We start from the raw sequence: 24485 nt of genomic DNA on the forward strand, positions 1-24485 counted from the left end.
TCTGGGATGTACAGATTAAAGTAACTGGAAATATGAATTATTGTATGGGAGGGACATGGTGCACACTGGGCACCGCTGGCCACCCGGGGGGCTCCGGCCACCCCTGCTGAGGGGCCAGGCCCGCTGACAGGGCCGGGGCGGGAGCGAAACGCGTCGGGGAAGAAGGGGGTCACTTCCCCGCCGTCGGGGCCGGGGCGGGCCTCCCCGGAACGGGGCGCTCCGCGGCGGCCAGGCGGGACGGCAACGCCCGGGGAGGTGCCGCCCCGTCCGCCCACTTCCTCAGCGGCCCGCGGAGGCGGCGGGGGGCAGCCGTCGTCCCTCAGCGGGACCATGACCCAGCGCCGGGAACCGCGTCCCGCCGCGCCGCTGGACGAGGAGCTGGAGGCGCTCGGGTGAGCGGCCGTCGCGGGGGGTAGACGGACAGGAGGGGCGTCACGAAATGGCGGCCCCCGCCCAAGCCCGGGGGCGGCTGAGGGGCGCGGGGGGGGTCCCCATCCGAAATGGCGGCCCTCGGGTGGTGTCGGGCTACCCGAGGAGAGCTGGCAGGGTGAGATCCGCTGGGTCTTGCTGCTGGATTCGGTAATGAAGTGAGGAATAACATAAACTGGGGGTTGTTTTAACGAGTGCACCAAAGGGCTTCGTGCATAGTGTGCAGCCGCTCAGAAGCACGGCACCTTGTCCCTGAGGCAGGTTTGAAAGGGTGGCAGGCTCCCATGTACAGAGGATGCTGGCGTGCCACAGGTGAGCGGGAGAAATAAGTAATAGAAAGATTACAGAGCTGGCAGGTGTTTCAAATGTAGTGGAGAATAAGAGGCAAGGGGGCTACAGCTTCACTCACAGAATCTTTGCGACATTGCAACCTTCTCCATCAGCAAGAGTACCTGTGGTTGTGCCGCGTCGCTTGCCCGCGTCTCAGGGTAGCACCAGACCCAGAGCTTGCCCTCAGAGCTGCCTGTCCTCCCCGCCTGCAGAGCTGTGCTGTCCTCTCGGCCATCCCGTAGCTTGGCCTGGGCCCTGGCCCAGAGGGCCGCCATCCCGGGCGCCATGCCGGCCGCTCCTTGCTGGGCCCTGGGAGGCAGCAGGCTTCCCCAGAGCGCCTCAGGCTTCGGCAGCAAGAATGGTGGACGGTTCACAGCCGTTCCGAGGACGTCTCCCTCGCTCAAAAGCGAAACCCGAGGAGCGAAAAGGAAGGCCGAAGGTTGCAACAGACCTCGCTCCCTGTCCCATTTTGTCTGCCAGTTAGTTTTGCTTTTTACTGGAGGAAGGCTCAGGCTACTTTTTCCACAGGCGGTGGGTGGGGAGAAACGCGGGCTGGAGGAGCGGCACAGGTGGGCGCTGGGAGGCCAGGGTGGGAACAATCAGTGACACCAAAGCAAGGGGAGGCAAAGCAGAAGAAGGGCCAGTGAAGATACTGAAAAGGCAAAAAGGCTCTGATGTCTGCATTCAAAAACAACAGATGAAAAAAGTAAAGGTTTTTGCTTCCTGGGTACTTATGGATAAGGACCAAATCATGGGGTTTTTTTGTGATTAATTCACTTAGTGAAGAAATTGGAGTGTAACAAAGAGACTTGGAATTAGTATCCCCACACTGCTGGTATTTTCCCAAATTTAGAAGAACCTGTTAATTAAGTGCCTGTTACTGAAGCATGTAACACATATGACACGAAGTAGCACTTTGCAATGGTACCCAGAGTGGCAATTATATACTTTTCCTTTTCATCTGTAAGATTACACTCACCCTACAAAAGTATCTACAGGGAAAAAAAAAATTAAAAAAAAAAAAGTGTTGCAGCTGCTGTGGGAAGCATGATTTCCAATTGCCAGACTTTTATTCATTTAGACTATATATGGCCTGAGTTGATTTATGCCAGTAACTTGTACTTCTAAACAGCCTTGCTGTTTGGCAAGGATTTCGTCCTCATAGATGATCTTGTAGGCCTGCAGCTTGATGTGGTACCTGACGTGGTAGCAGCGAGAAGGAAAGACTACAAATGAGAAGGCTACAAATACACATTTTGAAGGCTGTAGGTTCTCTGTTTTATTTCCACTCCAATGTAAAACCTAAACTTTTCACCCTACCGCAAAATACCAGAGCATCTCCTTCAGGGCAGTGTGTTGAGTTAAATGCACTAAAGGTGAATAAGCAACGCCAAGGAAAGATTTCCTTCAAATCATTAAACAAAGCCCTTTTTTCATCTACTAGTAAAGCCACTTTTTAATGCTTTTTTTTCTGGACAGGACCAAGAAGTCCTCACACACCAAACATTCTGGTAGCATAGTCTAAAAGATCTCTTACTGTAAATGATGTTTCAGCTGTGAGAAGTAGGTATGTCACTTTCCAGACCATAACATTAAATTCTCAGCCACCAAAACCCTAAACTCAGTCCCCGGTGCTATCACAGTGCTGAGGTCCCCTTACACCCAACATAGTGTCTAGCACAACTGAGATCTGATTCTGCTGAGGAAGTAGTAAAGACCAACAGAGACAAGGGTCATTCAAATGAGGAGCAGCTTTGACATTCACATATCTTTGGGGGGAATTTGAAGCAGGTTGTTTTAGAGCTTCTGCTTTACTGTGCAAAAATCAAAGAAGTTAAAGCTTTGAAGAAGTGTGAAACGGGAAGCATTTTTTCTTTAAGAGAAAGGAGATGGGGTACCAGGGTATCCTCGTAAATTACCAGTTCCACTGCTCATCAAAATGGAAAGTTGACAGCAATGGAGATGGGTGTACAGTGTAAAACCTGTCTAACTATCTGCTAGGTTTGCAGGACCTGGTATTTGCTGGGCTGTTCTAGATTAATGCCCCTGTAATTACACTGAGAGTATCAGAGCTGGTGAGAGCAAGGCAGGAGGGAGGGAGAGGAAAAAACCAAAAAATCCATATATTCAAACCCCACCTTTATTTTACCCCTGCTCTAGAAGTATCCCATCTGTCACCAAAAAAAGATCAAGAAATAAGATTTAAGAATCCCAGTTATCATCAGGGACAATCACAGTCACTGAAAGATCTAGACATATATACAGCTGTTTTATCAGATTGCATTGTTTTTCTCCAGAGCCTCAGTATTAGTAAAGATGAACTTTCTGACCTCACAACAAAAGAAAGGAAGAGGGGTGTGTTTAGCCTTTTTTTTTTTAACTATTTCATTCAGTCTGTGATGGCTTGTATTTATTTGGAGAGTTTGGGTGGTCAAACAATCAAGAGTTCAAAGTGAAAATTCAGATTGCTGTCAGCTTCATTGTCAATGTGTTTATGGGTGGAACTAATGCCTAATGAAAAGGTAGATGAAAATCAGAACGAGTTGTTAAAAACCTGTTATCTCATGCATTAACTTCTTCCCTAAAACTAAGAAAATATTTAAAAGGGAGCACTGAAGTTTGACAAAAGAGATACAAGCATCTTGGCTTAACGGAAAAGGAAATGGACATTGTGATTCTTCTTTGAAGGTCCCTTTGTCTATTGCTGAGGTCAAGTCTTTTTCCAATCGCATTTATTGCTGTTACTGCCAAAAGGACAGCCTGCGCACTGCAGTGTGAAACTGCTGTAGCTGGTCACATACGATGCGAGTTTGGGGAATTCCACGTTGCAGTTCACTTTATTTGCGCAAGAGGTGAGAATGTGGAATATCTCGTCATCCGAGTATTTACAGGCTGGTCTGGTAACACAGCTTCCGTCCCAGCATAGCATAGCTTTGGTGACACTGTTTGCCTTTTGGAGGTGAACAGAATGGGGCGAGAGGAAACAAGTTTTTGTAACGCAGTCCAAACGTTGTTTATCATCCCTTGCAGCATAGCTTTTACGTTCCTCCAGCTCCAGGTTTGACAGTACCATGACAGATGGTATTTGGTAAGACTAAACAATACACTTCATGCTTAGTTTTAGTAAGAGAAGAGAAATCAGACCGCAGGCCTAGATCAGATGATGACAGAGTTGGAGAATTGAGGAACTCATATGACAGGACAGGGCAAATGGTCATAAGAATTTTTTTCCTTCATCTATATTTCTAATATAAACAAGGGTAAAATTACAACAGCTAGAGAGCGGGCAAAAGAACTGGGTGAAAATCAGAACCAAGGCCGTTGAGAGAAGGGGGTGAGAAAATGGAAGTGAAAAGCAGAAGCTGAACTAGTGAAAGCCTACAGTTAGAAGACATGAACTTTAAGGCTGGATACACTGATGTTACTTCCTTATACTTCTGAATATGGCACCCTTGTATTCCAATGAAGTACTTTACATAGGTGCATAATTAAGTGTTTCAGTGTGACATGTTGAAAGGATGTCTAATAAATAGCAATTTTGGTTGAATGCCACCTATAACTTCTATCTTAGCATTCTCACCCTTTTGTAGATTCTCTAGAGCTCTGTCAACTCATGTGCTATTAAAAACATTGCCAAAACTTCACTTCTACTGATGTGAGCCCTTTGCGACTTTAAGATGATAGGTAATGCTTCTAGGGTTTGATATTAGGAAAAAAGTTAAAATAAAATGAAAAAAACAACCAAACAAGCCTTGGCAGATCTGATCTGAAATCCAGCACGCAGATAACAGAGAACTAGTGACATTGTTTTGTACAGTGATTTTTGGCGGACAGGCACATGAAGATCATTGCGTCTGGCCAAAGTAGATAAATCAGTGCTTTCCCACTCACTCCATCAAGCATTACAGTGTACTACTGCTTTTAACTAAGAATGGTAATGCGTCTTTGAGGCTAGTACATAGTTTTAAAGTGTAAGAAAATTCAACTCATTGTGGTCAAAGATTTTTTTTTAAAATATGAAAAAAGGTGCAAAACTTGCCAACATCTACACCACCAAAAAACCCACCAACCCTCAGGGTAAATAACTGCTCTGAATAATATTGAAGTCCTACTGAGAGCACATCCGGACCATCTCTCCCTCGTGTGGATCTCTGTTCCCTTTCAGAAACAGAAGAGAGATTAATTAGATTTACTGCATTTCTGCAGGGCTCCTGCAGCTCAGGCAGCCGAAGTGCTTTCCGCAGGGACGGTCACCCACCCAGGAGCACCATCAGTATTGCACCTTCTGCGATGGAGCTTCTGGGGAGGGAGCAGAGAGATCACCCAGCTGAATACTGAGAATCTCCTTCCTGCTTCAGAGAAGGAACTTTGAATTGCCTGACTCTTTACAAAAGCAAGCCAAACATGCACGCAGTTCCTAACTCTATCCAGGCTATAACTATCTGAGAAAATAATGTGGTAAGGACACAAAAAATAAGCCTGACCTCTGCCTGCTGCTTTATCTGATTAGCTGGGTGTACCTCAGAGTCATCATTCCAGACAATAAAAACAAAAGCCAGTCAGAACTTCTATCTGTCCTCTCTTCTGGCGCTAGCTGTCTTTCAGTTCTACGAGGAAGAAAAGCAAGCGTTTCTACTGGGTGTTACGCAGTTTGCACATGGAAATGGCTGACAAGAGAATCATCCAGGTCATTAAACATTCATCCTTGTGTTCCTTGTGTATTCCGGTGTTGTTAAAAAGTTAATCTACCTGATGCCAGCGACAGCTTTATTCACCAGCCCCTATTTACACGGGCAGAAATGTTTTGCAAAATATCCATACGATTTCTTTGTCAACAGCATGATCAGAAATGACAGATGCCATACCTAAAGGCTGTCTCATCTACAGGGGACAGAGAAATGAAGTTTCATTAACTTTTTTCATTGAAACATCTTGAATTATTAAAGAAAATTGCACATTTTGAGGATGATGTTCTTACCCGAAGAGGGAGTTTCCTACCCCAAACATTGCTGTAACATACTCCTCCTCATCACCACTGTGTAGGGAGGTCTAGGCACTGCATTAGCTACACAGACATCTTAATGAAAGAGAAGATTTTAACGTGAGTGTCCCCTATTCTGGAGTTGTGATGATTAGCATAGCTGCAGTGGTACAGCCAGCCAGCATAGACATGGCTCATACTGTGGCAGTCACCAGCTTACCCCACGGGGGAGCCCCACTAGTGACTGGGTGGGCAGATCCTTAGAGCAAGGCTGTGCGCTCTGATGAGCTTTGGTTCTCTGGGGCACTGTGTGTCTCCTTCCATTCTCCTCCTCCTCTTAACAGCAGTGTCATAAAGCCCTTCCTACACTGTCACCGATGCAACCTGATCTAAAGAGTAGACTGATTTCTGAAAATGCTTTATTTTCCAAAGAGAAACAAAGGCAATCTCACTAGGGCTGTGTGCCCATCTAGAGACATGCTTTCATGGGCCTGGCAGACTCTTCCACTCCAAAGAGCAGGAAGAATAGCACGGTCCTTCAACAACACACACTGACAACACAAACATGCTTACACATATGGGATAAAGAGATTTACTCTAATTTAGGACAAAGTTAAAGTAACAAGAATGGATAAATGACAGCAATTATAAGCTGAAACTGAGATCGCTAATCAAATAGTTGATAAGGAATGCAAAAAGGAGGAGCATGCAGGATTTTTTTTGTAGGAGAAATGAAATAATTAGAAAAGAAAAACCTTCCATAAGTGTGTATGCATTTGAGACAGGAAAGCATGCAAGGCCAGGGGCAGCCAGCAGAAGTGGCTCTGAAGCAGGGGAAGGACTTTGTTCTATCTTTCTTTTTGTGTGTTCTTCAGAGAAATCTGAATCAGAAACCCCAGGTAATTTCTACACTACTAGTGATTATCAGCCTGACAAGTGTCAAAGTACAGGACATATTTCTGGATTTTTTTTTGTAGAGAATACAAGACTCTAAAAGTTGGGTCAAATAAAGATGACTTTTGGGAAGACCTTTGGAAATAGCCCAATATGCAAGATATGCACCATGGTTCAAAATGAAAGAGTTAAGACAGTTCAGCTTTTTGAAGGACTTGCTAAGGGCTTCAAACAGATGAGCATTTGGAAAACCTTTTGATTTCATTAATTTTTTGTTTCAAGGAGGCAAGAAGGTAAATATAGTATTATATTTTCTATCAACAGTCTCCTCCCACAGGTATCACTCGGAAGACAACCAAAACTTAAGTGAAAGATGACTGCCCTTTACAGCATCATGCTGAATGAGCCATATCTCCCACCTTGATTTACCTGCAAATTTCAAAAGAACTGCCTACAAGATTTTGTGTAAATAAGATAAATTTAAGTATGTGTCAGAGGGGGAGTCCTGTTTAACAGAAGTGTATCTAGTACTGTCTAACCACTGTTAGGGTTTTGGTTTCTTTTTAGTCCTGTTTACTTGTATTTGTGTCATCAGGCAGGCTTGATTGGGAGAGTAGACTTTTTGCATAGGTGTGTATTTATTTACCTTCCTGGTGTCTGTGTGCAAATGCTAAATTTTTCACAGCATTTTAAAATTTTACCTGCGTTCATGCAATTGGAACAAATTTTGAGTGACCATTTTCAGAGTGGAATATCCAGGTAACCTGACAGTTGTTACTGATTGAACCACCTGTGACAGTCAGGAGGAGAAGAAGAATAGCCATGTGTAACACAGTCACTTTGGCATTAAGATCTGTACTATTGTCTCACATCTATTTTTTAAGCTGAGCAAGAGGAACACAGTAATATTTGAGGGATTTTTGTCTGAGACAGCATTATTTAGGCAAGAGGAGTGGTGCAACCTCATCAGCAAAGATTTAAAACTGCACTTTAAAACAATGTTATTTTCCCAATTCAGTGGGTGGGTTTTTGTTGTTGGTTTGTGGTTGGATGGTTTGGGGTTTTTTGCATATTGGTAACATTTCGTTAGTCACTGGCCTTCTATGTGTAAAAAGAGAGTAGCATTAAACACGGTATCTTTTATACTTGTGACTTCTATTTTAAAATCTTAGTAAAAGGCTTTTTGGAAATAAAGTAACAGCACACTTATGAGCAACGACAAACTGAATATGCCTCCTTTATGAAAATGAGCATTTACAGATTTTCCCAACGTATGTTTCTTTTGCACAGAAGTGAGAAAGATAGTGTTAGGAAATTCCACCCAAAACACAACGTTGTCTTCTCGGCTGCATGTCTGGCCAAGCGTACATGCTGGTATGATCCTCATCACATCAGGATCTAACCTTTGACTGTCACTTGGGCAGTTAATCCCAAAGCGGATTTCGCCTAACAGGTGTTTCAGAGGATGGCACTTTGATCTTTAAATATTCATTATTTTGTTCTACTGTGTAGATGGTCCACAGAGCACGTTCTAGAGCCAAAGCAGCAACACCCTGCCTGTATTGAGTTTCACATGGATCTTGTCTTCCACAGGGTTAACAGTCTGGAGTCTCTTAAAAAGCAATTTGTCAGCCAGCTGGCCTTTCAAGTAGGCAGCCGTCTAAATTCAGAGATAAAACTGTGTGAGATGCCAAGTGGCAACTTGCAATGAACAGATAAGGAGAAAGAGTATACAATTACACCTCATTTCAGTCTGAAGACTGCCATGATACAAATACCAGAAAGTGCTGCAGTCACACTTCTGCTTTCAGTCAAACTGTATTTCTCTGTCTGAAACAGTAATAGACTTTGACCCCAATACTGCAGGCGCACACAGTTTAAAGGAAGGGGAAAGACACTCGGCACCATTCCACATAGAGACAAGGGGAGAAGCATGCTCCCTGCAGAGCTGTGCCCTGGGTACAGTATCGCCACCTCCTTCTGCACCAGAGGTTCTGGTGTGTGTATATAACTATTGTTAATATCTGCACGTGGCATCTCTTACAGGATTGGCACTCCAGCCTTTTATAGCTGCGGCTCTTTTTTTGTGTTCGGTCTCAGGATCATTTCTAATGAGACCCTTTTCTATTGAAAGAAATCAAGTGTTTCTGTTGTGAATTATTCTGTATGGAAACGAAGCCATAAACAATATTTCATGGTCTTTTTTGCAGGATTTTTTTCTGTGGATTTTCTGTGGAATTTTTCATATTAAAAAAAAATGATGAATGAAGTCAGTTTTAACTGAAGTTAAATGAAGCAGCCGTGTAGGTGTTTTCCTGCAACAATGTTGAAATTTCTTAAATTTTCACTTCAAATTCTGTCAGTTAGTTTTGGTCCCTTCCTCTGTTCCTTCTTCCAAAAAGGTTATTCTTCAAATGAAAATTTTAAGCTTAGGCAAATGTGTTTGATTGCAGATCTTAGCAGTGCAGATGAACCGAGTTGCGGGAAATACAGAGCTTGGGAGGAATTTAAGTGTTGCCTGTTTGCCCCAAAAGAGGAAGCGTACCAAAGCATGTAGATATGTCAGGAAGTACAGATTCTGAAAATAGACAGAGGATCCTGTATACCCCTCAAAATTGCTTTCACCTTATCAGCATAGACCTGGGTAATTTGTTGCTCATGCAAGTAGAATTTGCAGGGGTTTTTTAGATTCAGCAAACTGTCAGCTGTTTGTACACAACTTTGTAGTTAGCAAAAATAAATGGTTTTCTGAGTGCATCAAAAGGAGGATGCTGAAGGGGGCGGAGTTCTGTTTAACCTGTGTGCGCCTACGAAAAGGATGGTAACTCAAAACTGTAGCAGTGTTAGTTGCAGTCCTTCCTCTTTCTCTAACTCGGCTCCACAACGTGGCAGAAACTGTCAGTTAAGAGCTGAGCGAATGATGCTTGAATCCCTTGTGTCTTCCCAGGTGGTATCATGATAATCTCACCCGCCATGCAGCAGAAGCGCTGCTGCTTTCCAATGGGCAGGATGGAAGCTATCTCTTGAGGAAGAGTAATGAAAGGGAAGATTTATACTCCCTCTCTGTAAGGTAGAGTATGACACAAGTGGATTTATCTAATGCTGCACAGCTAGCAGTTCTACAATATTCACTTACTCCCATGTTTGTTTGCATGTCTCATGCATTGAGATGACCTGCAGATTGCTTCCTAGGGCTCAAACTATTTTAATAAGTATTCCTAATATATTGGTATTAATCCGTGTGTAATTCTGCTGCATGACATTTTGTTAGAAGAAAAAAAATATTTTTGATTGGATTTGAAAATTGTTCTCATTTTTCCAAACTATGAATTAATCTTAGTGGTGAAAAACATCATTCCATGGATTGGCTGTGGATTTTCAGTCTGCATGATAAAATTCTTTATGGCAGTTACAAGACTTTAAGAAACAGCTGATGGGAGTAGGAGAATTTTATGGTGAGGGTAGTAGTAAATATAACAGTTAATAGGCACGCTACCTTCACCAGTTTCTGGATCACTGAACAGGAACCATCATCTCTGAGAGGTGATCTGGTGTTTGAGTGGATGGTTTTACTCCTCCGTTCTGGGCTAAAACTCAGTGTTAGCCAGTAATGCATGACTGATTTGAACAGCATTTTGCAAGTGACAGACATCAGGTCTTTGAAGTCAGTGACAGCAATTTACATCAGTTCAGGACACAGCTCATACAGAGCACAGGTAGCCTGGCCTGGGTACTTCACTGCTGAATCACGTTTAAAGAATCTCCCAAGAAGGAGATTATACCCAAAGGTATAAAAGGCATAGAATCGTAGAATTGCCTGGGTTGGAAGGGACCTTTCAGATCATTGAGTCCAACCATCAACCTAACACTGACAGAAACATGCTTCACTCATCTCTGACAGAAGACCCATGAGCAAGTGTGCCTATACATACACTGCTGAAGTTATTACCACTATAGACAGACATTTATGCACGAGCTTGGGGCGGTGCCCAACAGATCTGAAGGTGACGTTACAAAATGAGTATTCAGAGTAGCGATGACTGAATTGAGTGCAAGTCTTGGGGAAAATGAACAGTAGTATTTATAAGTAATAGCTTTCCTTTAAAAAAAGTAATTTAAAATGAATCATTGTCTTGCTGGTTAATATTTTTTGACTTTAAAATGTAACTAAATATTATTTGAGGTAATCTACCTCAGACAATTTTAAAAAAAAATATATATATGGAAGGTAGTTTTAAAAGGCACTCAGAAAACAGCTTACTGTAATAAAATAGAATTTAAATAGTTGTTCTATTAATAGGAAACAAAAGCTAAAGTGTTAGTTTAATTATTAGTTAGTGAAAATAAATTTGCTGCTTTAACAAATTCTAGCCTTAGAAGACCTAGAAAAGTCTGCATCAGGTCAATTCTAATCTCCTGTTCAGTTCTGCATGTAGGAACAAGAGTTAATTTATTGTGTTATGATATGAACTGAATATCCCCATCTGGAGTTTGGTCTTTTATTCTGTTACATTAGTTTTTTGGTGGTATAGCTCCTTTGAAATACCGATTTTGATTTTAAAATGTTTTAATAATTTTCTACTGTTTGTTTACCTTTGTTTTTGTTGTAAGTTTTCCTTTCCATTTTTTGACTAATATTAAAACTTAATTTTAGAATAAGTAATTCTGATACCTTTTTGTAGAAAGGATGACTTTGGCAATTCTAGCTGTCATATTCTTTCTCTCCTAAAATGTCTTCTATAGCTTTTACTTTCTGCCTCACAAGGAACTTCAGTCATTATTATAGTTTGTTTTAAAAGGAAACAATGCTTAGGCATCTCTTGAGGTTTTTATTGACAGCTGTAAGAAGAGGGTTCCCATATTGCCTGAAATCCCTTCCCCCAGCTAAATTAGCCAACTTTAAAAAGGAGCTAGGAAATAGAGTAGAGGCTGCTCTCATTGCAACATTGTATTATTGTGAAATTAAATGAAAAGATGAAACCCCTGTCAGTACAGCAGTCACAGCGGCTGTTGTAGGGCATCTGCACTTAGCTTGCACACATTGTGTCTCAGCTGACTGTAGCGCAAAATGTGTAGGAAGTCAATCGAAAGACATTCTACAATATCACAAGTACTGTTCAAAGATAAATATTTGTTTAAATTCCTGTTTGAAATTATAATCTCCTGTGGAATTGGCAATAAACAATGGAAAAGACGCTATGAATACCCTTCTTCACCATATTTTCAGTATATTTGCTACATACATGTTTCCTGAGACAAAGTCCTCTCTGGACTATTTTGGATGCTAGTAACATTAACAGAAGTAACTTTTTCATGGGAGATACACTTGCAGTAAGTGCTTCAGTGTCTTCTGAAGTCAAAATAATTGCCCATCAAGGAAGTGAGGCCTTGCACGCTTCTCTGAATACCATCAGCTTTCATAAACAAAAACTGTTACTTCCCTGACTAAGGACCCTGGTTCATGTTTGACATTGCCCACCATAGAGGAACCATTTGTCTGAGTACAGAGGAAAAGCAGACAATTTCTAAAGCCTTAGGTATCTAAAGTTAGGTTATTCAATCCTAATAACCTTGTTTGGCTGCAAAAAGGAGCCAGTCTATTTTTGAAAGAGAAACAGGAGATATTTTCAATGAGATTGGGGTGCTACCTGAGAAGTAAGACATATACCGAGTAATATAGGTATACACCGTCAAGACTAAAGCCTGGTAAGTGAAGAGATATCACCCTGGTTAGCCAGAAGGCTGGAAACCTCTTTTGTAATCTTTTTATTGATTGCCATCAGAGTTAATTTAATTTACTTAGCCTTTCTAGACTTTCATAAGCTCCTGTCTGTAAAGCAGCAATTCGATTTTTCTTAATAAATTTGAGTCTGAGATGTATTGAGTATTAGTGAGAGACAGTAATAGCAGTAGTATTAGTGCTAGGACAGTGACTGTCAGCCTGTGATCTGGACCAGATTTCCTGTAGTGGAAGCTGCTATGGAAGGGTTATACATGCCAAATGTATTTGGCGTTTATGCCTTGACAAAATTTAAAATTTCCCTTTTTTTTTTTTAGGGGAAAAGATTCTGTGAAACACTTCCACATTGAACATACAGGAACTTCATTCAAATTTGGATTTAATGAATTTTCTAGCTTGAAAGAACTAGTCATGCATTTTGCAAATCAGCCTTTAATTGGAAGTGAAACAGGTAAGGAGAACCATATGTTTGTATGAACACGTTTGTAGTCATGCTTCACGGAGATCTGGGCAAAAGGAGCTTTGGATGTGTTATCGGGTAGTTCTACTGCTGAAGCATTCCGCTTCAGAAATTCATATTTGTATTAACCTCAAGTACCTAAGATGTTCCTCTTCAAAAACTCTTTCAAGTACTCTGGAGTCAAACTACATGTAAGCTTACTGGGTTTTTGCTAACCAGGGGCATGACCTCCTTTTGATTTCTCAGAGACAGAAGGAAGCATTTCAAAATACGCATGTACTGGGAGGAGCAGAACCTTCTCAAAAAGGGCAAAACCAAAGCGGGGTGTTTAGTGAGCAAATACATGTTCATCTACGAGGTTGAAATCCCCCAGTAAGAATAAATAGAAGAGGGACTTCAAATTGTTCAGCTACACTATTCATCCAAAGAAGAAGTCTGGAGTGGTATGTTTCCCGGAGGGAGTGTGTCCTGTATTACCTCTCCCTTTCTGTCTACAGTGGATCAGCCTGCTGATGCCATCTGCCATCACATTGATTTGTCTTGTTTTTAAGAAAAAGAAAGAAAATCACAGGCTTCTTTAGCAGCCAACATGCTACCTGAATTAAGAGTCAAAAGATTAAACTTGATTCCTACAAGAGTGTTGAACACCACCAGACCTGACTCCATGGAGAAACAGATACATATTATCATGATAATGCCAGTTTTAGGTTTAGATTCAAATGTAACAGTTGAAGATGCATCAGTACAAGTTAGTGCCAGAAACTTCAGTCTCGTGTGTAGAATGTGTATGCAAATAACGCATAGACTGGTACTAATTATATATGCAAGTGACCAGTTAAATAATTGCTGTCACATGCAATAACTGTAATATGTCACACACTAAATACACACCAGTGCTCTTGTAACACAAGCATTAAATTCAAAGGGGGCTTTGCAACTTCCCTCCTCCCCCTCCAAGAAAAATGCAGTGGTACACTCAATATGGCACTTTCATCTTTCAAAGCATTATTTTTCTAAGTTGCTTTAAAGAGTGCTTTGAACACAGAGTTCCTACATGTATCTTTTTGTCCCGGTAAGCTGTTTTTCCTGTGAAATCAGACATGCACCCACAGGTCTAACGCTGTAAAGGTTTCAGTTGACATATAAAGCTTGTATTTCCCCATTCTTTCACTGCCTGTGTTACAGACATTAGTAATCAAGGCATCGGTGTTATGTGAGCCCTGTGCACAGGATCATCACTGCTGAATGATGGGCTCACTTGTGACCTTAAAGCTCCCTAATCAGATTCTGCTGGCTCTGTGAAACCTCTTTAAGTTGGATGTGCTACAGAGTAAGAAAAGCCATTTGAACATCACATCAAGAAACCTTCCACCTTACCTTACCATGGATAGCAGTAGAGTGGAAGAGACAGTTAGTGGCTCAGGCAATGTTCCATCAGATACAGGTGTCAAAGGTCTCCTGGGTGGTAACCAATTTATACCCAAAAGGGAGTAGAGGGTCATCAGAGCCCACTCTAAGACAAGTGTCAGCACAGCAGAATGACCAGCCCAACACAGGGTCACACAGCAGGTTGGCAGAAGGGCCAAAAATACAGCCTGATTTCTTAGGCCACGCTTACTTTCAGTGAAAAGCAACAAGTGACCTTTGGCTCAGGCATTAGTAGAAAGTAGTTGGACCAATACCAAGTTATTCCTTGTTGTACTTACAAACAATTTTGTATAGAAACACTGTGAGATCGGGAATGAGAGGGCATGATAGCATTTTTCATCTCCTCCTTGCTTATGGGCAGGATTTTATAAGACAGAGACCCACGAGACAGAATATGTAATGGTTTCCACTATCTTCCATGTAAATTTTGTCTCGCTGGAGCTAGTTTTGTGTCTGAAGAGGCATACCGGACTCCCTTTGATCAGTACTTGAACACACAGGCCTGCACCTCTGCAAACTGTTCTATGGAGCACAGTGGTTCTTTCCTACTGGGACAGCTGCAGGGGTTTGTGCTTCAAGACCGACAAATCTTGTCTTACTGCAGCTTTGCCACTCCGGATTGCTACATGGACTCACATCTACTTTTCTGCAGTATAATATGTACTCTTCTTCCTTCTGAACTACAGATAATTAAAAGGAAATTAGGGCTGCTGTGTTCTGTGAGATGGTTTATTGAAGAGGCAAGCTGAATCTATTCAGTAACAATGTTAAAGCAATATACTATCATATTTCTATATTTCTGTCTTTATTCAAAGTGACAAGGTCAATATATTATTCTTACCTGTTTGCTTTGTTTATCAGTTTTTTTACCTAAGCTATTTTGAAAACATAAAAACTTTAAGTCATTACCCAGACAAAAAAGTCAGTCACTTGAAGCTACCATTTCCAACAATGGGACTAATTTTCATTCTTCCTTAGAAATAGATATCACGCACAAACATGCAAGAAGACTCTTGCTTCAGTGCAGCTTTTACTACTTCTTTTATACAGTTACCAGATGATTCCGTACAAGTATCTTTTGTGGAGAAGAAACATGAAGGACTTACAAGAAAACAAGTATTGTATAAAATGTTAAACTATTCCTCTCATTTCGGCAACAGGTGTCTTTATGCATGGTGTACAGATGATGGTATTCTGATTCTGTGCAACGGTTTAAGATTAGTTTCTGTAGACTGGTAATGGGGGTGTTCTCAATTTCATTTTAAGTGGTAAAGCATTTTTTTTCCTGCAAGGCCAGAGAAAATTAAACTGATTTTGACTTTTCACCTATTGCAAGTTGAACATATCATATTTGCATACACCCCCTGTGCCTGCAAACAGATTTCAGTTGGTTACTTCAAATACAATTTTTCCACTTCCCTTTGCAGCCCTTCCCATTAAAATATATACTTTAAACTTTATTTCACTTTTAAATTATTCAGTCACCTGCAGGTTTCAAGTCCAAGTTCTTACCAATTCTAGCATCCCTCCTCTTTAAGGGATGACAATATCAGCATAAAATGCAAATGGAGCAGCATTTGGCATGCTATGACATTATTTTTAAAGCATGAGATTAGGTGGTGTAGCAGTTACTATTTTAAGGAGGTTCTTCACTATTGTGAATAGTGTAATAGATTCACTATCGAGAACACAGCTTTTTGCAGAGAACGTGCAATAAACATGACCTTATTTGGAAAACAAAGAATGGCTATAATCAGAATGTTACTAACTGGAAAGACCTATGGTAAAACAGTTATAGGCAATGGTAATGTGGGCTTACTGTTGGGAAGGCTGCATCCGAAGCTCTGACAGATTAAGTGATTTACGCAGCAAGCAGTGGATTGTTGGCAAAACCAAGACGACTGTTATAGCCTCATATCTAGTCCAGCTTCCTGCTTACCCCCCCAGCCAGCCTCCTGTGCAGGAGAGGAATTTAATGTGTCAAGGGATTCCCTGCAAGCACTAGTAATTTCATAGGTTTTAAAAAGGCACAGTATATATTTACAGTTTTCACAGTTGCATATAAACAGGCGTGATAATGTTTGTAGTCACACCTTCACAAACGCAGTGAAAAAGATCCCCCTTTCTACCATGTCAGGCAGAAAGTCACAAATCAAACCTTGATCACACATGCGTCAGCATTTCAGCTGTTAGCGTTTGGTAACTATGAAATCTGTGTTTCAACTTGTTCCACATTACCTAGTTACTCCCTGACTGGAAAGCAGGTTCAAGCAGGGTAGGAAACACCTGCCTTTGAGGGTTGTCTGATGGTCCTGTCCTGTTGCTGTCTTGTTTTGTTGCCACTTACCATGCATTGCAGAAGGGGTTTAATTACCTACTGCTTAGAAGAAACAAAGAGGGTTTGCGCTATTGTTTCAGAGATGTAAGAACAAATTGACTCGCACTGTACAGGGATGGAATTAGGCAAGATCCAAGTGCCCAAGGCATTGAGGGCTCTGAGCAACACAGTAGAGCCAAGGAAGTGAGACTGGGCAAACGAATACAACAGCAAGTGCCCCTCTGTAGTTTGCATGTCTGGATTTTCGTGGAAAATACCCTTCATAAAGTCTAAACTATTCAGATGATGCATGTTAGAAGTATTTGTCTAGTTTTATCAGTATGGGAGAGTCATTTGTAGCATCTGATTGTTTCCTGACATGGACGTGGCCTGAGTCCTGCCCCTGTTCAAGGAAAACCCCTTACAGGCAGTGTCGCAGAGATCCTGGGGAGGTTATTACCTTTTCCTAAAATTAAAAAGATATAAGAGCTAAAGTTAATCATGCTACAAACTGGGAACTAGTGACAATTATTTTCTAAGACTGTCTTGCCAGGTGACTTACTCCTGCTCTTTTTCTCTCCAGGAACCTTAATTGTGTTGAAGCATCCCTACCCACGGAAAGTGGAAGAACCTTCCATTTATGAGTCTGTCCGAGTTCACACAGCGATGCAGACGGGAAGGACAGAAAGTGATCTTGTTCCAAATGCGCCTTCAGTAAGTTGTGTTCTGGTGCAAGGGGTGCTTCTCCTGGTTCGAGTTTAGTATGACTGTTGGAGTGAACTATGCAATAACACCAATAAATTAATCCTTTTATGGGTTCGTAAATGCAGGAAGTCTTTGCCGAGCAAGGCAAAACAAACACAGACCTCACCAGGTACAGTCCCAAGACAAATAAAGCCTTTCACAGGTGTTGTCACTGAGACCTGCAGTGCTGTCACTGGCAAAACATTGTCTGCAGCTAACCTAGGTAAGCCTCACCGTCCAAACAAGGAACATATAAAAGTTTTTCATTCTCCTATTATCTTCCTTTTAGAATGCCATCTTACCAGTAACGTTATCAGGAATTTTAAAAAACCAAACACACCACAAAAAACAAGCACAACACTTCTCACATCTTTCTGACAACACTCGTCAGGCTCTGTGCAACAATAGGTATGTCGGGTTGCACAGCAAGCCCTTGTTTTGCCAAACATCCTTTACATCCAGTGGTGTCTCTCTCTCCACCCACAGGTGAGGGAAGGAATACACTAAATAGCAAAACAGTAAAAGCTACAGGATTTACCACGTTTTGTCTCACCCTGTGATGATGAGGATTAGACGACAGGAAACAATAGTCCTGACAGACATAAACTCATAACTTACTATTATTTTTGCAGTCGTCTTTGCTTGTTAGAATTATTTTGCCCAGTTCGCAATATACAGCATCCTTCACAACTGGGAGGAAGGAAAGAGCACCTCTGACTTTCTAGGTCAGTTAAAAAGTGACCTTTTGAAAAAAATTTTCAAAGATGTGCTAGACAGGCAGGGACACATTTGGAAAAGGAAACCCCAAACTGAAGTGTGGTACAACCAAGTTAATAATATCTGTATCCTGATAGGCACATTACTCAAAAGGGTTTTTTGGCATTTCCATAGTTGGATTTTATTATTTTAGAATCACCTTGCCTTAAAGCAGGAAGACAGTTTGCTGTGTTCCAACACAGTCCTAAACCCAAAATAGAGCGATACGACAGAAGAGCCTCCACCCTCTCAGCCTGAGTAATTTTGAGCACAGTAAAAAGCTGTGTCATGTTAAAAGCTACACCTTACTGGTGTGAGAAACAAGAGAACATCTTCATATCCATTTGGACCACCTGCTGTGACATCTGTGACTCACTTGGACAGTAATTAGAGACGTTAAATCCCTAGTAATTCATATCTAGCAAGACAGGTGGTTGTTCCAGAGCAGTATTGCTCAGAACAGAGAGGAAATTTTTAATGACATAGTATATTTTTGGAGAAAAATACAAAGAGTTACATTAATATGTATTACTTCTGTCTCTCACAACTAGCCCTTCGTGGCTGAGTTCTACTGTAACCTCCAAAGGAACTTGACTTCCACATACGACCAATAAAAAGGCAGTATTTTTTGAAGAGGAAGTAGTAATTAACTTGGCAAGAATTTGGTTTTCTGAGATCAGCAGTCTCACAATTAGGGCTGTACCACAGAGTTTCAATGAGTATCTGAGAAGTCAGAAGGTCCCAGTGTCACTCATCATTGCAGAGAAACGGTTCAACAAACAATTTCTCAGTAAGCATATTGAATGTAACAGGTTTTTCCTCTTGAACGTACGGCTGTTTGAGAGAAGAGAATGCCTAAGTAAAACATCATTCACCTCGCTGCCTTGCATTTCAAGAGTGATTTCTGTGGGTAATTCCACTACCCGGTAAACCCCAGGCACTTCTGTTTACAACATGCACTGAGACAACAAACTAGCTTTACTAAATAAACTGTAATCGCAAGTATTTTGCTGTGGTTGGTTGAGAAGATGCAAGCCAGAAGCTTCCTGAGGGAGACACGGTCTCAGAGATTGCCTTCAGCGCTAGTGCAGGTCTGTGTTTACCCTAGTGGTGGATCCAGAGTGTGAGGGGAGCACGGGAGTGAGGACAAGGCGTGCGGCCACGGGAAGGTTCCCCAAAAACAGGCTGCTCTTTCATCTTACAGGTGTAGGCAAAGATGTGGGAAATAGAAGCACAGCTCAGTCACTAACCCCGATCCCTTTCCTTCTCACTTCACAGCTTGGTACAAAGGAAGGATATTTGATAAAACAAGGCAAAATAGTCAAGGTAAGGAAAACTCTTACTCCTTGCTTTCACTCTGCAGTCACCCACAGAAGCTAGAGGCAATGTGGAGCTGAAATAGCTCCACCTGCATTCCCCTGCAGAGAGGAACCATTTGTGTTTTGAGCAACAACAACAAAGCATGACTGTAAACCAGAGCAAGTCAACAGCTTTAAAGGTTTTTCTTTCCAAAGAAGCATTCCACTAAATTCTCACAAGACAATTACCATCTGTTCTTGATCTTTCAGAATTGGAAGACAAGGTGGTTTACACTGCACAGGAATGAACTTAAGTATTTCAAAGATCAGACAGTAAGTAGCAAACACCAGTTCTACTCTTTAAACCTCTACAGGGGCAGCTGCAGCCTCCTCATTTCTCTGGCTTCCCGCGTCTGCATCACAGCTTCCCGAGCTAAAGCTTCCCATGCTATCAGAGGGGTGACACCTTTCTAATAAAGTCAGAGTTTTGCTGATGACTTCAACGAGAGGAGGTTAGAAAGTTTTACAGCTAGAAAACATTTACTGTGCTCTGTCAGTCTTACCTACTAGACAGAGTTGTTTACCATGAATTTTAAGCTATCAGTTTTTATTGGTAGCTTTGACACGCAACCTAACAGATAGCAGTGCTATTAAAATATTTCTGCAAATACTAGTAGTATATTTTGCATTCCTTAATTTCATTCTTTTATTTCAAGTGGTTGCACACTATACATAGAAAACTGTTCACTGAAAAATACCTTCCTTCCTAGCACTCTGCCATAGGTTAACCTGCTGCATCCAGGAAAAACAATTTGTCCTTACAGTTGCTGTTCCATTCAATCTTAAACTGAGTAAAAATAAGAAATACCTCTAGAGTTTCTCCACCCTTGCAAAACCTCTAGTTCGGGTTCCTCTGTAGACACAGACAAACTGTTTACTTCTGCCAAGCCCTATTTCAAGCATCAACAGGTTTTAACACAACAGCATACACAACTGCCCTCTCTTACCAAACATTACCATTTATAAACAGTTACATATTTATGGCACCTTCCATCAGTTTTCATTTCAGTTCAAGCCAACTTGAGTTAAGTTTCCAGGATAAGATTTCAAAGGGCAGCTCTCCAAACATTTGAGCAGCATTTGTGACTTACCAGGTGAAGAAGGTGTCTCTGTCAGGACTGTGGGCAGCAGCTCCTGGCACTGCTATCGTTGCTGTGTGGTTGCAGATACCTACAGGCGAGCAACTTGCTGGTGGCCCTGGGATGGCATTTGTTAGCAGGCTTCAGTATAAGTGACTTTCTTCTAGCGCAGTGTGTAACTGACAGCTACTAAGCCATAGGAAAACATAAGGAAAGGTGAGAGAACAACAGGCACCTCCATGCATCTGATGAGGGACCACAGGAACAGCTAAGGCCACCTGGGCAGAGGGCAAGCTGCTCTTCCACTTCAGCTGCCTCTTGCAAGGAGCTCAAGAGGGCGAGGCCGAGTGAAACGAATCAAAGGAGGACTCTCACAGTTTACGCAGAACAAAACTCTTAAGGGAGAGGTGTTGTAGCCATACACAGTCGGTCTGCATCCCTGCACCTGCGCACTCCTGGGCCTGTCCCAAGAGCATCAGCTATACACACACTGCTCACACAGCAAGCCTCATCCCTCCTGCAGCAAGCACTGCTCTAGCTCTGCTTCTACATTTCTCCCTACCCAGCTTCATCTTTTTAAAGCACTTAGGAATTAATTAAATCTCCAACAGCTGGCTAGGCCTGATAAGACCTTTAACCATCCCTATATCTCTGTAAACCTTAGCTGGAAATTATACCAGATTTGATACTGTGTCAGTTAGGTTATAGTGCATCAACCAAGCCCTCAGCAGTCTGCATCTAGCTCAAACTTTCCTGCAGTACACATTGCCTGTGTGTTTTTTCTCGATCTGAACTGACTGTTCTGGTGTTTTTATATTCAGTTCAATTCATCTCACATTAGTCCTGACGTTACGTTTGCTAGTTTGGGTTTACGGTCTTACAGCTATTGCACCTATGCCTGGAAAAACCTCGTGTGCCCGTAAAGGTCTAGGTGCATTGAAGATAAACCGAACTAGCCTTATCTACTGTTTTCATATGTTCCTATTTTAAAATGATTTTATTTTCAAGGCCACAGAACCGATCCGGGCACTTGACTTAACTGAATGCTCAGCTGTGCAATTTGACTATTCCCAGGAAAGAGTCAATTGTTTCTGGTAAGTTGCTGTGCTTTTTCCACCTTGCTGGAAATGTCAAAATAGCCAGGGAAGTTTGAAATGTAACCACTGGGTGCTTCTGAAAGCTCCCTTGCTGGTTGCGACTCTGATCGTCCTCTAACTCACGAATCTGTTTCTGTCAGACAAACCTCTGTCCTGGAATGTTTTGCCAAATTACCAAAACAGCTGCCAAAAGGGTTTTCTCTTGGCAAGGACAAAGGGTGTAGGCCTATGTGTAGTGGACATTTCTTTTCCTAATTCTGGAAGCATGTATAATCATCACCCGAACCCATGGAACTTAGGTACGGTCCCGTTCCCAGCTCAAACATTGCTACGGCACACGCAGTAACCGCTCCTGTGCCCAGATGCGGGTGTGTTGTCCATACGGGGCTGGGGCAGCGGCTCCCCGAGCTGTGAATGACTGTAAGCCGTTCTTGTCTAACCTCCATCCCGCTGACTGAATGGGAGGGAGCACGGCCTCCTCTGTCTAAACAACTTGGTTCAGGCCAGCTGGGTTCACTTTTAGGAAGAACTACGAGTTGTTGTAGCAAATTAAGGAATAGTTTTAATTGTTTACTTACAGTTTAGTATTCCCACTAAGGACGTACTATCTGTGCGCAAAAACCGGAATAGAAGCTGACGAGTGGATTAAAATACTGCGATGGAAACTGGTAAGTTGACGTGCAGTGTTCCGTGGCCGTACACCTCAGGCAGCAGTGCCCTTGGTACTGCCATCGTAAAACCTCATAAAACTGATTCTGTAGCACCCAAGTGCTACCGTTCTCCATATCTGCAAGAAGGGAGTACTTGTTCTGGCTTCCAGGCCAACTAGATTGGAATACGCAGTTTTTGCATAATGTAGCTGCATGCAAACCTGCTTTAGCATTTTTGGGATGCCCTTTTAACACACATACGCATTACGAAGAAGAAATTACTTCCATCTTTAAGGATGTCATTGGGTAGATGGTAAACACTATGGAGCATCAGCACAGACCGCACATGACGAGTCATGAAGGAAGCAATGAGAAGACAATGTAAAGGCTTAAGAGTGTTACTTCCTTAAAAATAGCAGTATTTGGGTTGATCATGCTCAACCACACCCACAGGCATGCAGACAAACAGCAATGGATTGTCTCTTTCTGTTCTAGTCACAAATACGGAAGCAGCTGGAGCAGCGTAACGCCACCCTCAGTTCCTAGCGGCACCGCCAGTACTTCTCCTCTGTTGGCAGGAGCTGCCGCTTTGCCAAGGGGAAGGCGCCACTTACAAGAGGACGGTTTCACATGTCTCCATTTCCCGCAGTGGGCACGCGTGTGGGTCCAGGTCTGCACACCAGCTCCTACAGCTGAGGGCTCTCCAGCTGCTGAGTCACGTGCAGAGGTGTTTGCAAAATCAGAGTGTGGGTTTGACGTGCATGGCGTGTGTCTGTAGTGCACGCTGAATTCAACACCTGTTAACTAATCACAGAAGTAGTGGCTGTTTAAAACTTTTGTGGTTATTCAGAGCACTCTCGGTAATTTATTGTAAGCTCCATCACAACTAACCGTTAGCAGCATATTCTCTAACCTTGAGCCTGTTATTTAAAGCCAGTCCTTTCTGTAAGTATTAAATATTTCTTTTGTATCATGTGTTTAGGCTCTAAACCAAAAGAAAAATGACAGAGGTAATTACCTTTTTGTAAATAGTATCTATATTACAATCCAGAGAGTATTTCGAGTCCCTTTTCAAGGTGATGGATGAGTAATGTTTAGTTCTGGTCAAATATGGTTTTGTGTGGTTTAGATTTGTACCGCAGTGATGGCTACAAGAGAACGGTTGTTTCTCACGGCATATATAGGTAACAGTGAGCCGCGCCATACGAGCGCGCTTGTTTACAGACTAGGATTATGAGAAATGGGCAGCTGGTTCCTAGTGCTCGTATGACAGAGCTGCCACGGGGCCCTGAGGATGGTGACGGGGCTCTGCAGAAGCCTTTGCCCGTGGCAGCCACCAGCATTTGTTGGCAGCATTACAAGACCCCTTGAAAATGGGCTGGATTTTGTACTTTTCCCTCAAGCAGAGAGCTCAAAATGAGGTTTTATCCAGAACTATGTTCTAGAGTTAAGCACTGCTTACTTTATATTAAATGATCAGTAACAGAAAAGCACCGTGTACACTCAAAATAAGAGTTTAAAAGAATACATCTTCTACGTGACCTGATGTGAATTTCCATCTGTATTTCGGAAGACTCATGCAGATGTAACAGCATTGTGGCTCGCTACAGAGTTGAGAAGTGGAAGCCCACTACTTTGGCGCTGAGTCAAAATTGTTACATTGTGGAAGCAAAATTTGACACACTGGAGGGTCCCAAGACCAGCCTGGCCTGACCTCACGGCTGACCCACCTGGCAGAGCCCCTGAGCGATCCTGCTCCTCCTGGAGAGGTGGGGGAAGAGGGAGGGCCCCCCAGTCTCCTTGCAAACGCTCAAGTTTCTGCTGAAACAGTGTATACAAACCTCTCCCGCTATGCAATCGCTGCGGCACAGGGCTCGGTACTGCTCAGGCAGCAGGTCAGTGCTCAATAGGTGCCTTTACTGTGAGAACACAAGAGGAGGAGGGGAAAAAGCATACCAGAAGGAGAAAGAAAATCTAGATTTGGACATAGGAATAGCATTTTATTTCAACTTAGAAATTCAAAATATTTGTAAATATTTTTATACAGACTGTTTTCTGAATAAAATGTCATTATAAAACTACTGAAGGTCTTTATTCCTGTACTGTATTAAAGCTTTGCCCTCCTTTTTCCCCTAAAGAAGTTTAACTGGCATCTCCCATTTAGTTAAAAAGCTCTGATGAGTTTGTGTGAGATAAAGGCAGTGTTAATGGGAAGAGAGCGC

General features: G+C 42.3%; 1 protein-coding gene across 1 annotated transcript; it reads left to right on the forward strand.

Moving 5' to 3' along the window:
- Positions 1-263: 263 nt before the first annotated feature.
- On the forward strand, positions 264-23195 carry DAPP1 (dual adaptor of phosphotyrosine and 3-phosphoinositides 1). The gene is made up of 9 exons (XM_054202166.1): positions 264-392; positions 9582-9704; positions 12692-12825; positions 17163-17293; positions 19358-19405; positions 19648-19710; positions 21525-21610; positions 22194-22281; positions 22759-23195. Exons 1-9 carry the CDS (start codon positions 331-333, stop codon positions 22807-22809), a joined length of 786 nt encoding a protein of 261 aa, XP_054058141.1. The 5' UTR covers positions 264-330; the 3' UTR covers positions 22810-23195.
- The last annotated feature ends 1290 nt before the right edge of the window (positions 23196-24485 follow it).

This window comes from Rissa tridactyla, chromosome 5 (assembly GCF_028500815.1).
Source record: "Rissa tridactyla isolate bRisTri1 chromosome 5, bRisTri1.patW.cur.20221130, whole genome shotgun sequence".
NCBI classification, from domain to species: Eukaryota; Metazoa; Chordata; class Aves; order Charadriiformes; family Laridae; genus Rissa; species Rissa tridactyla.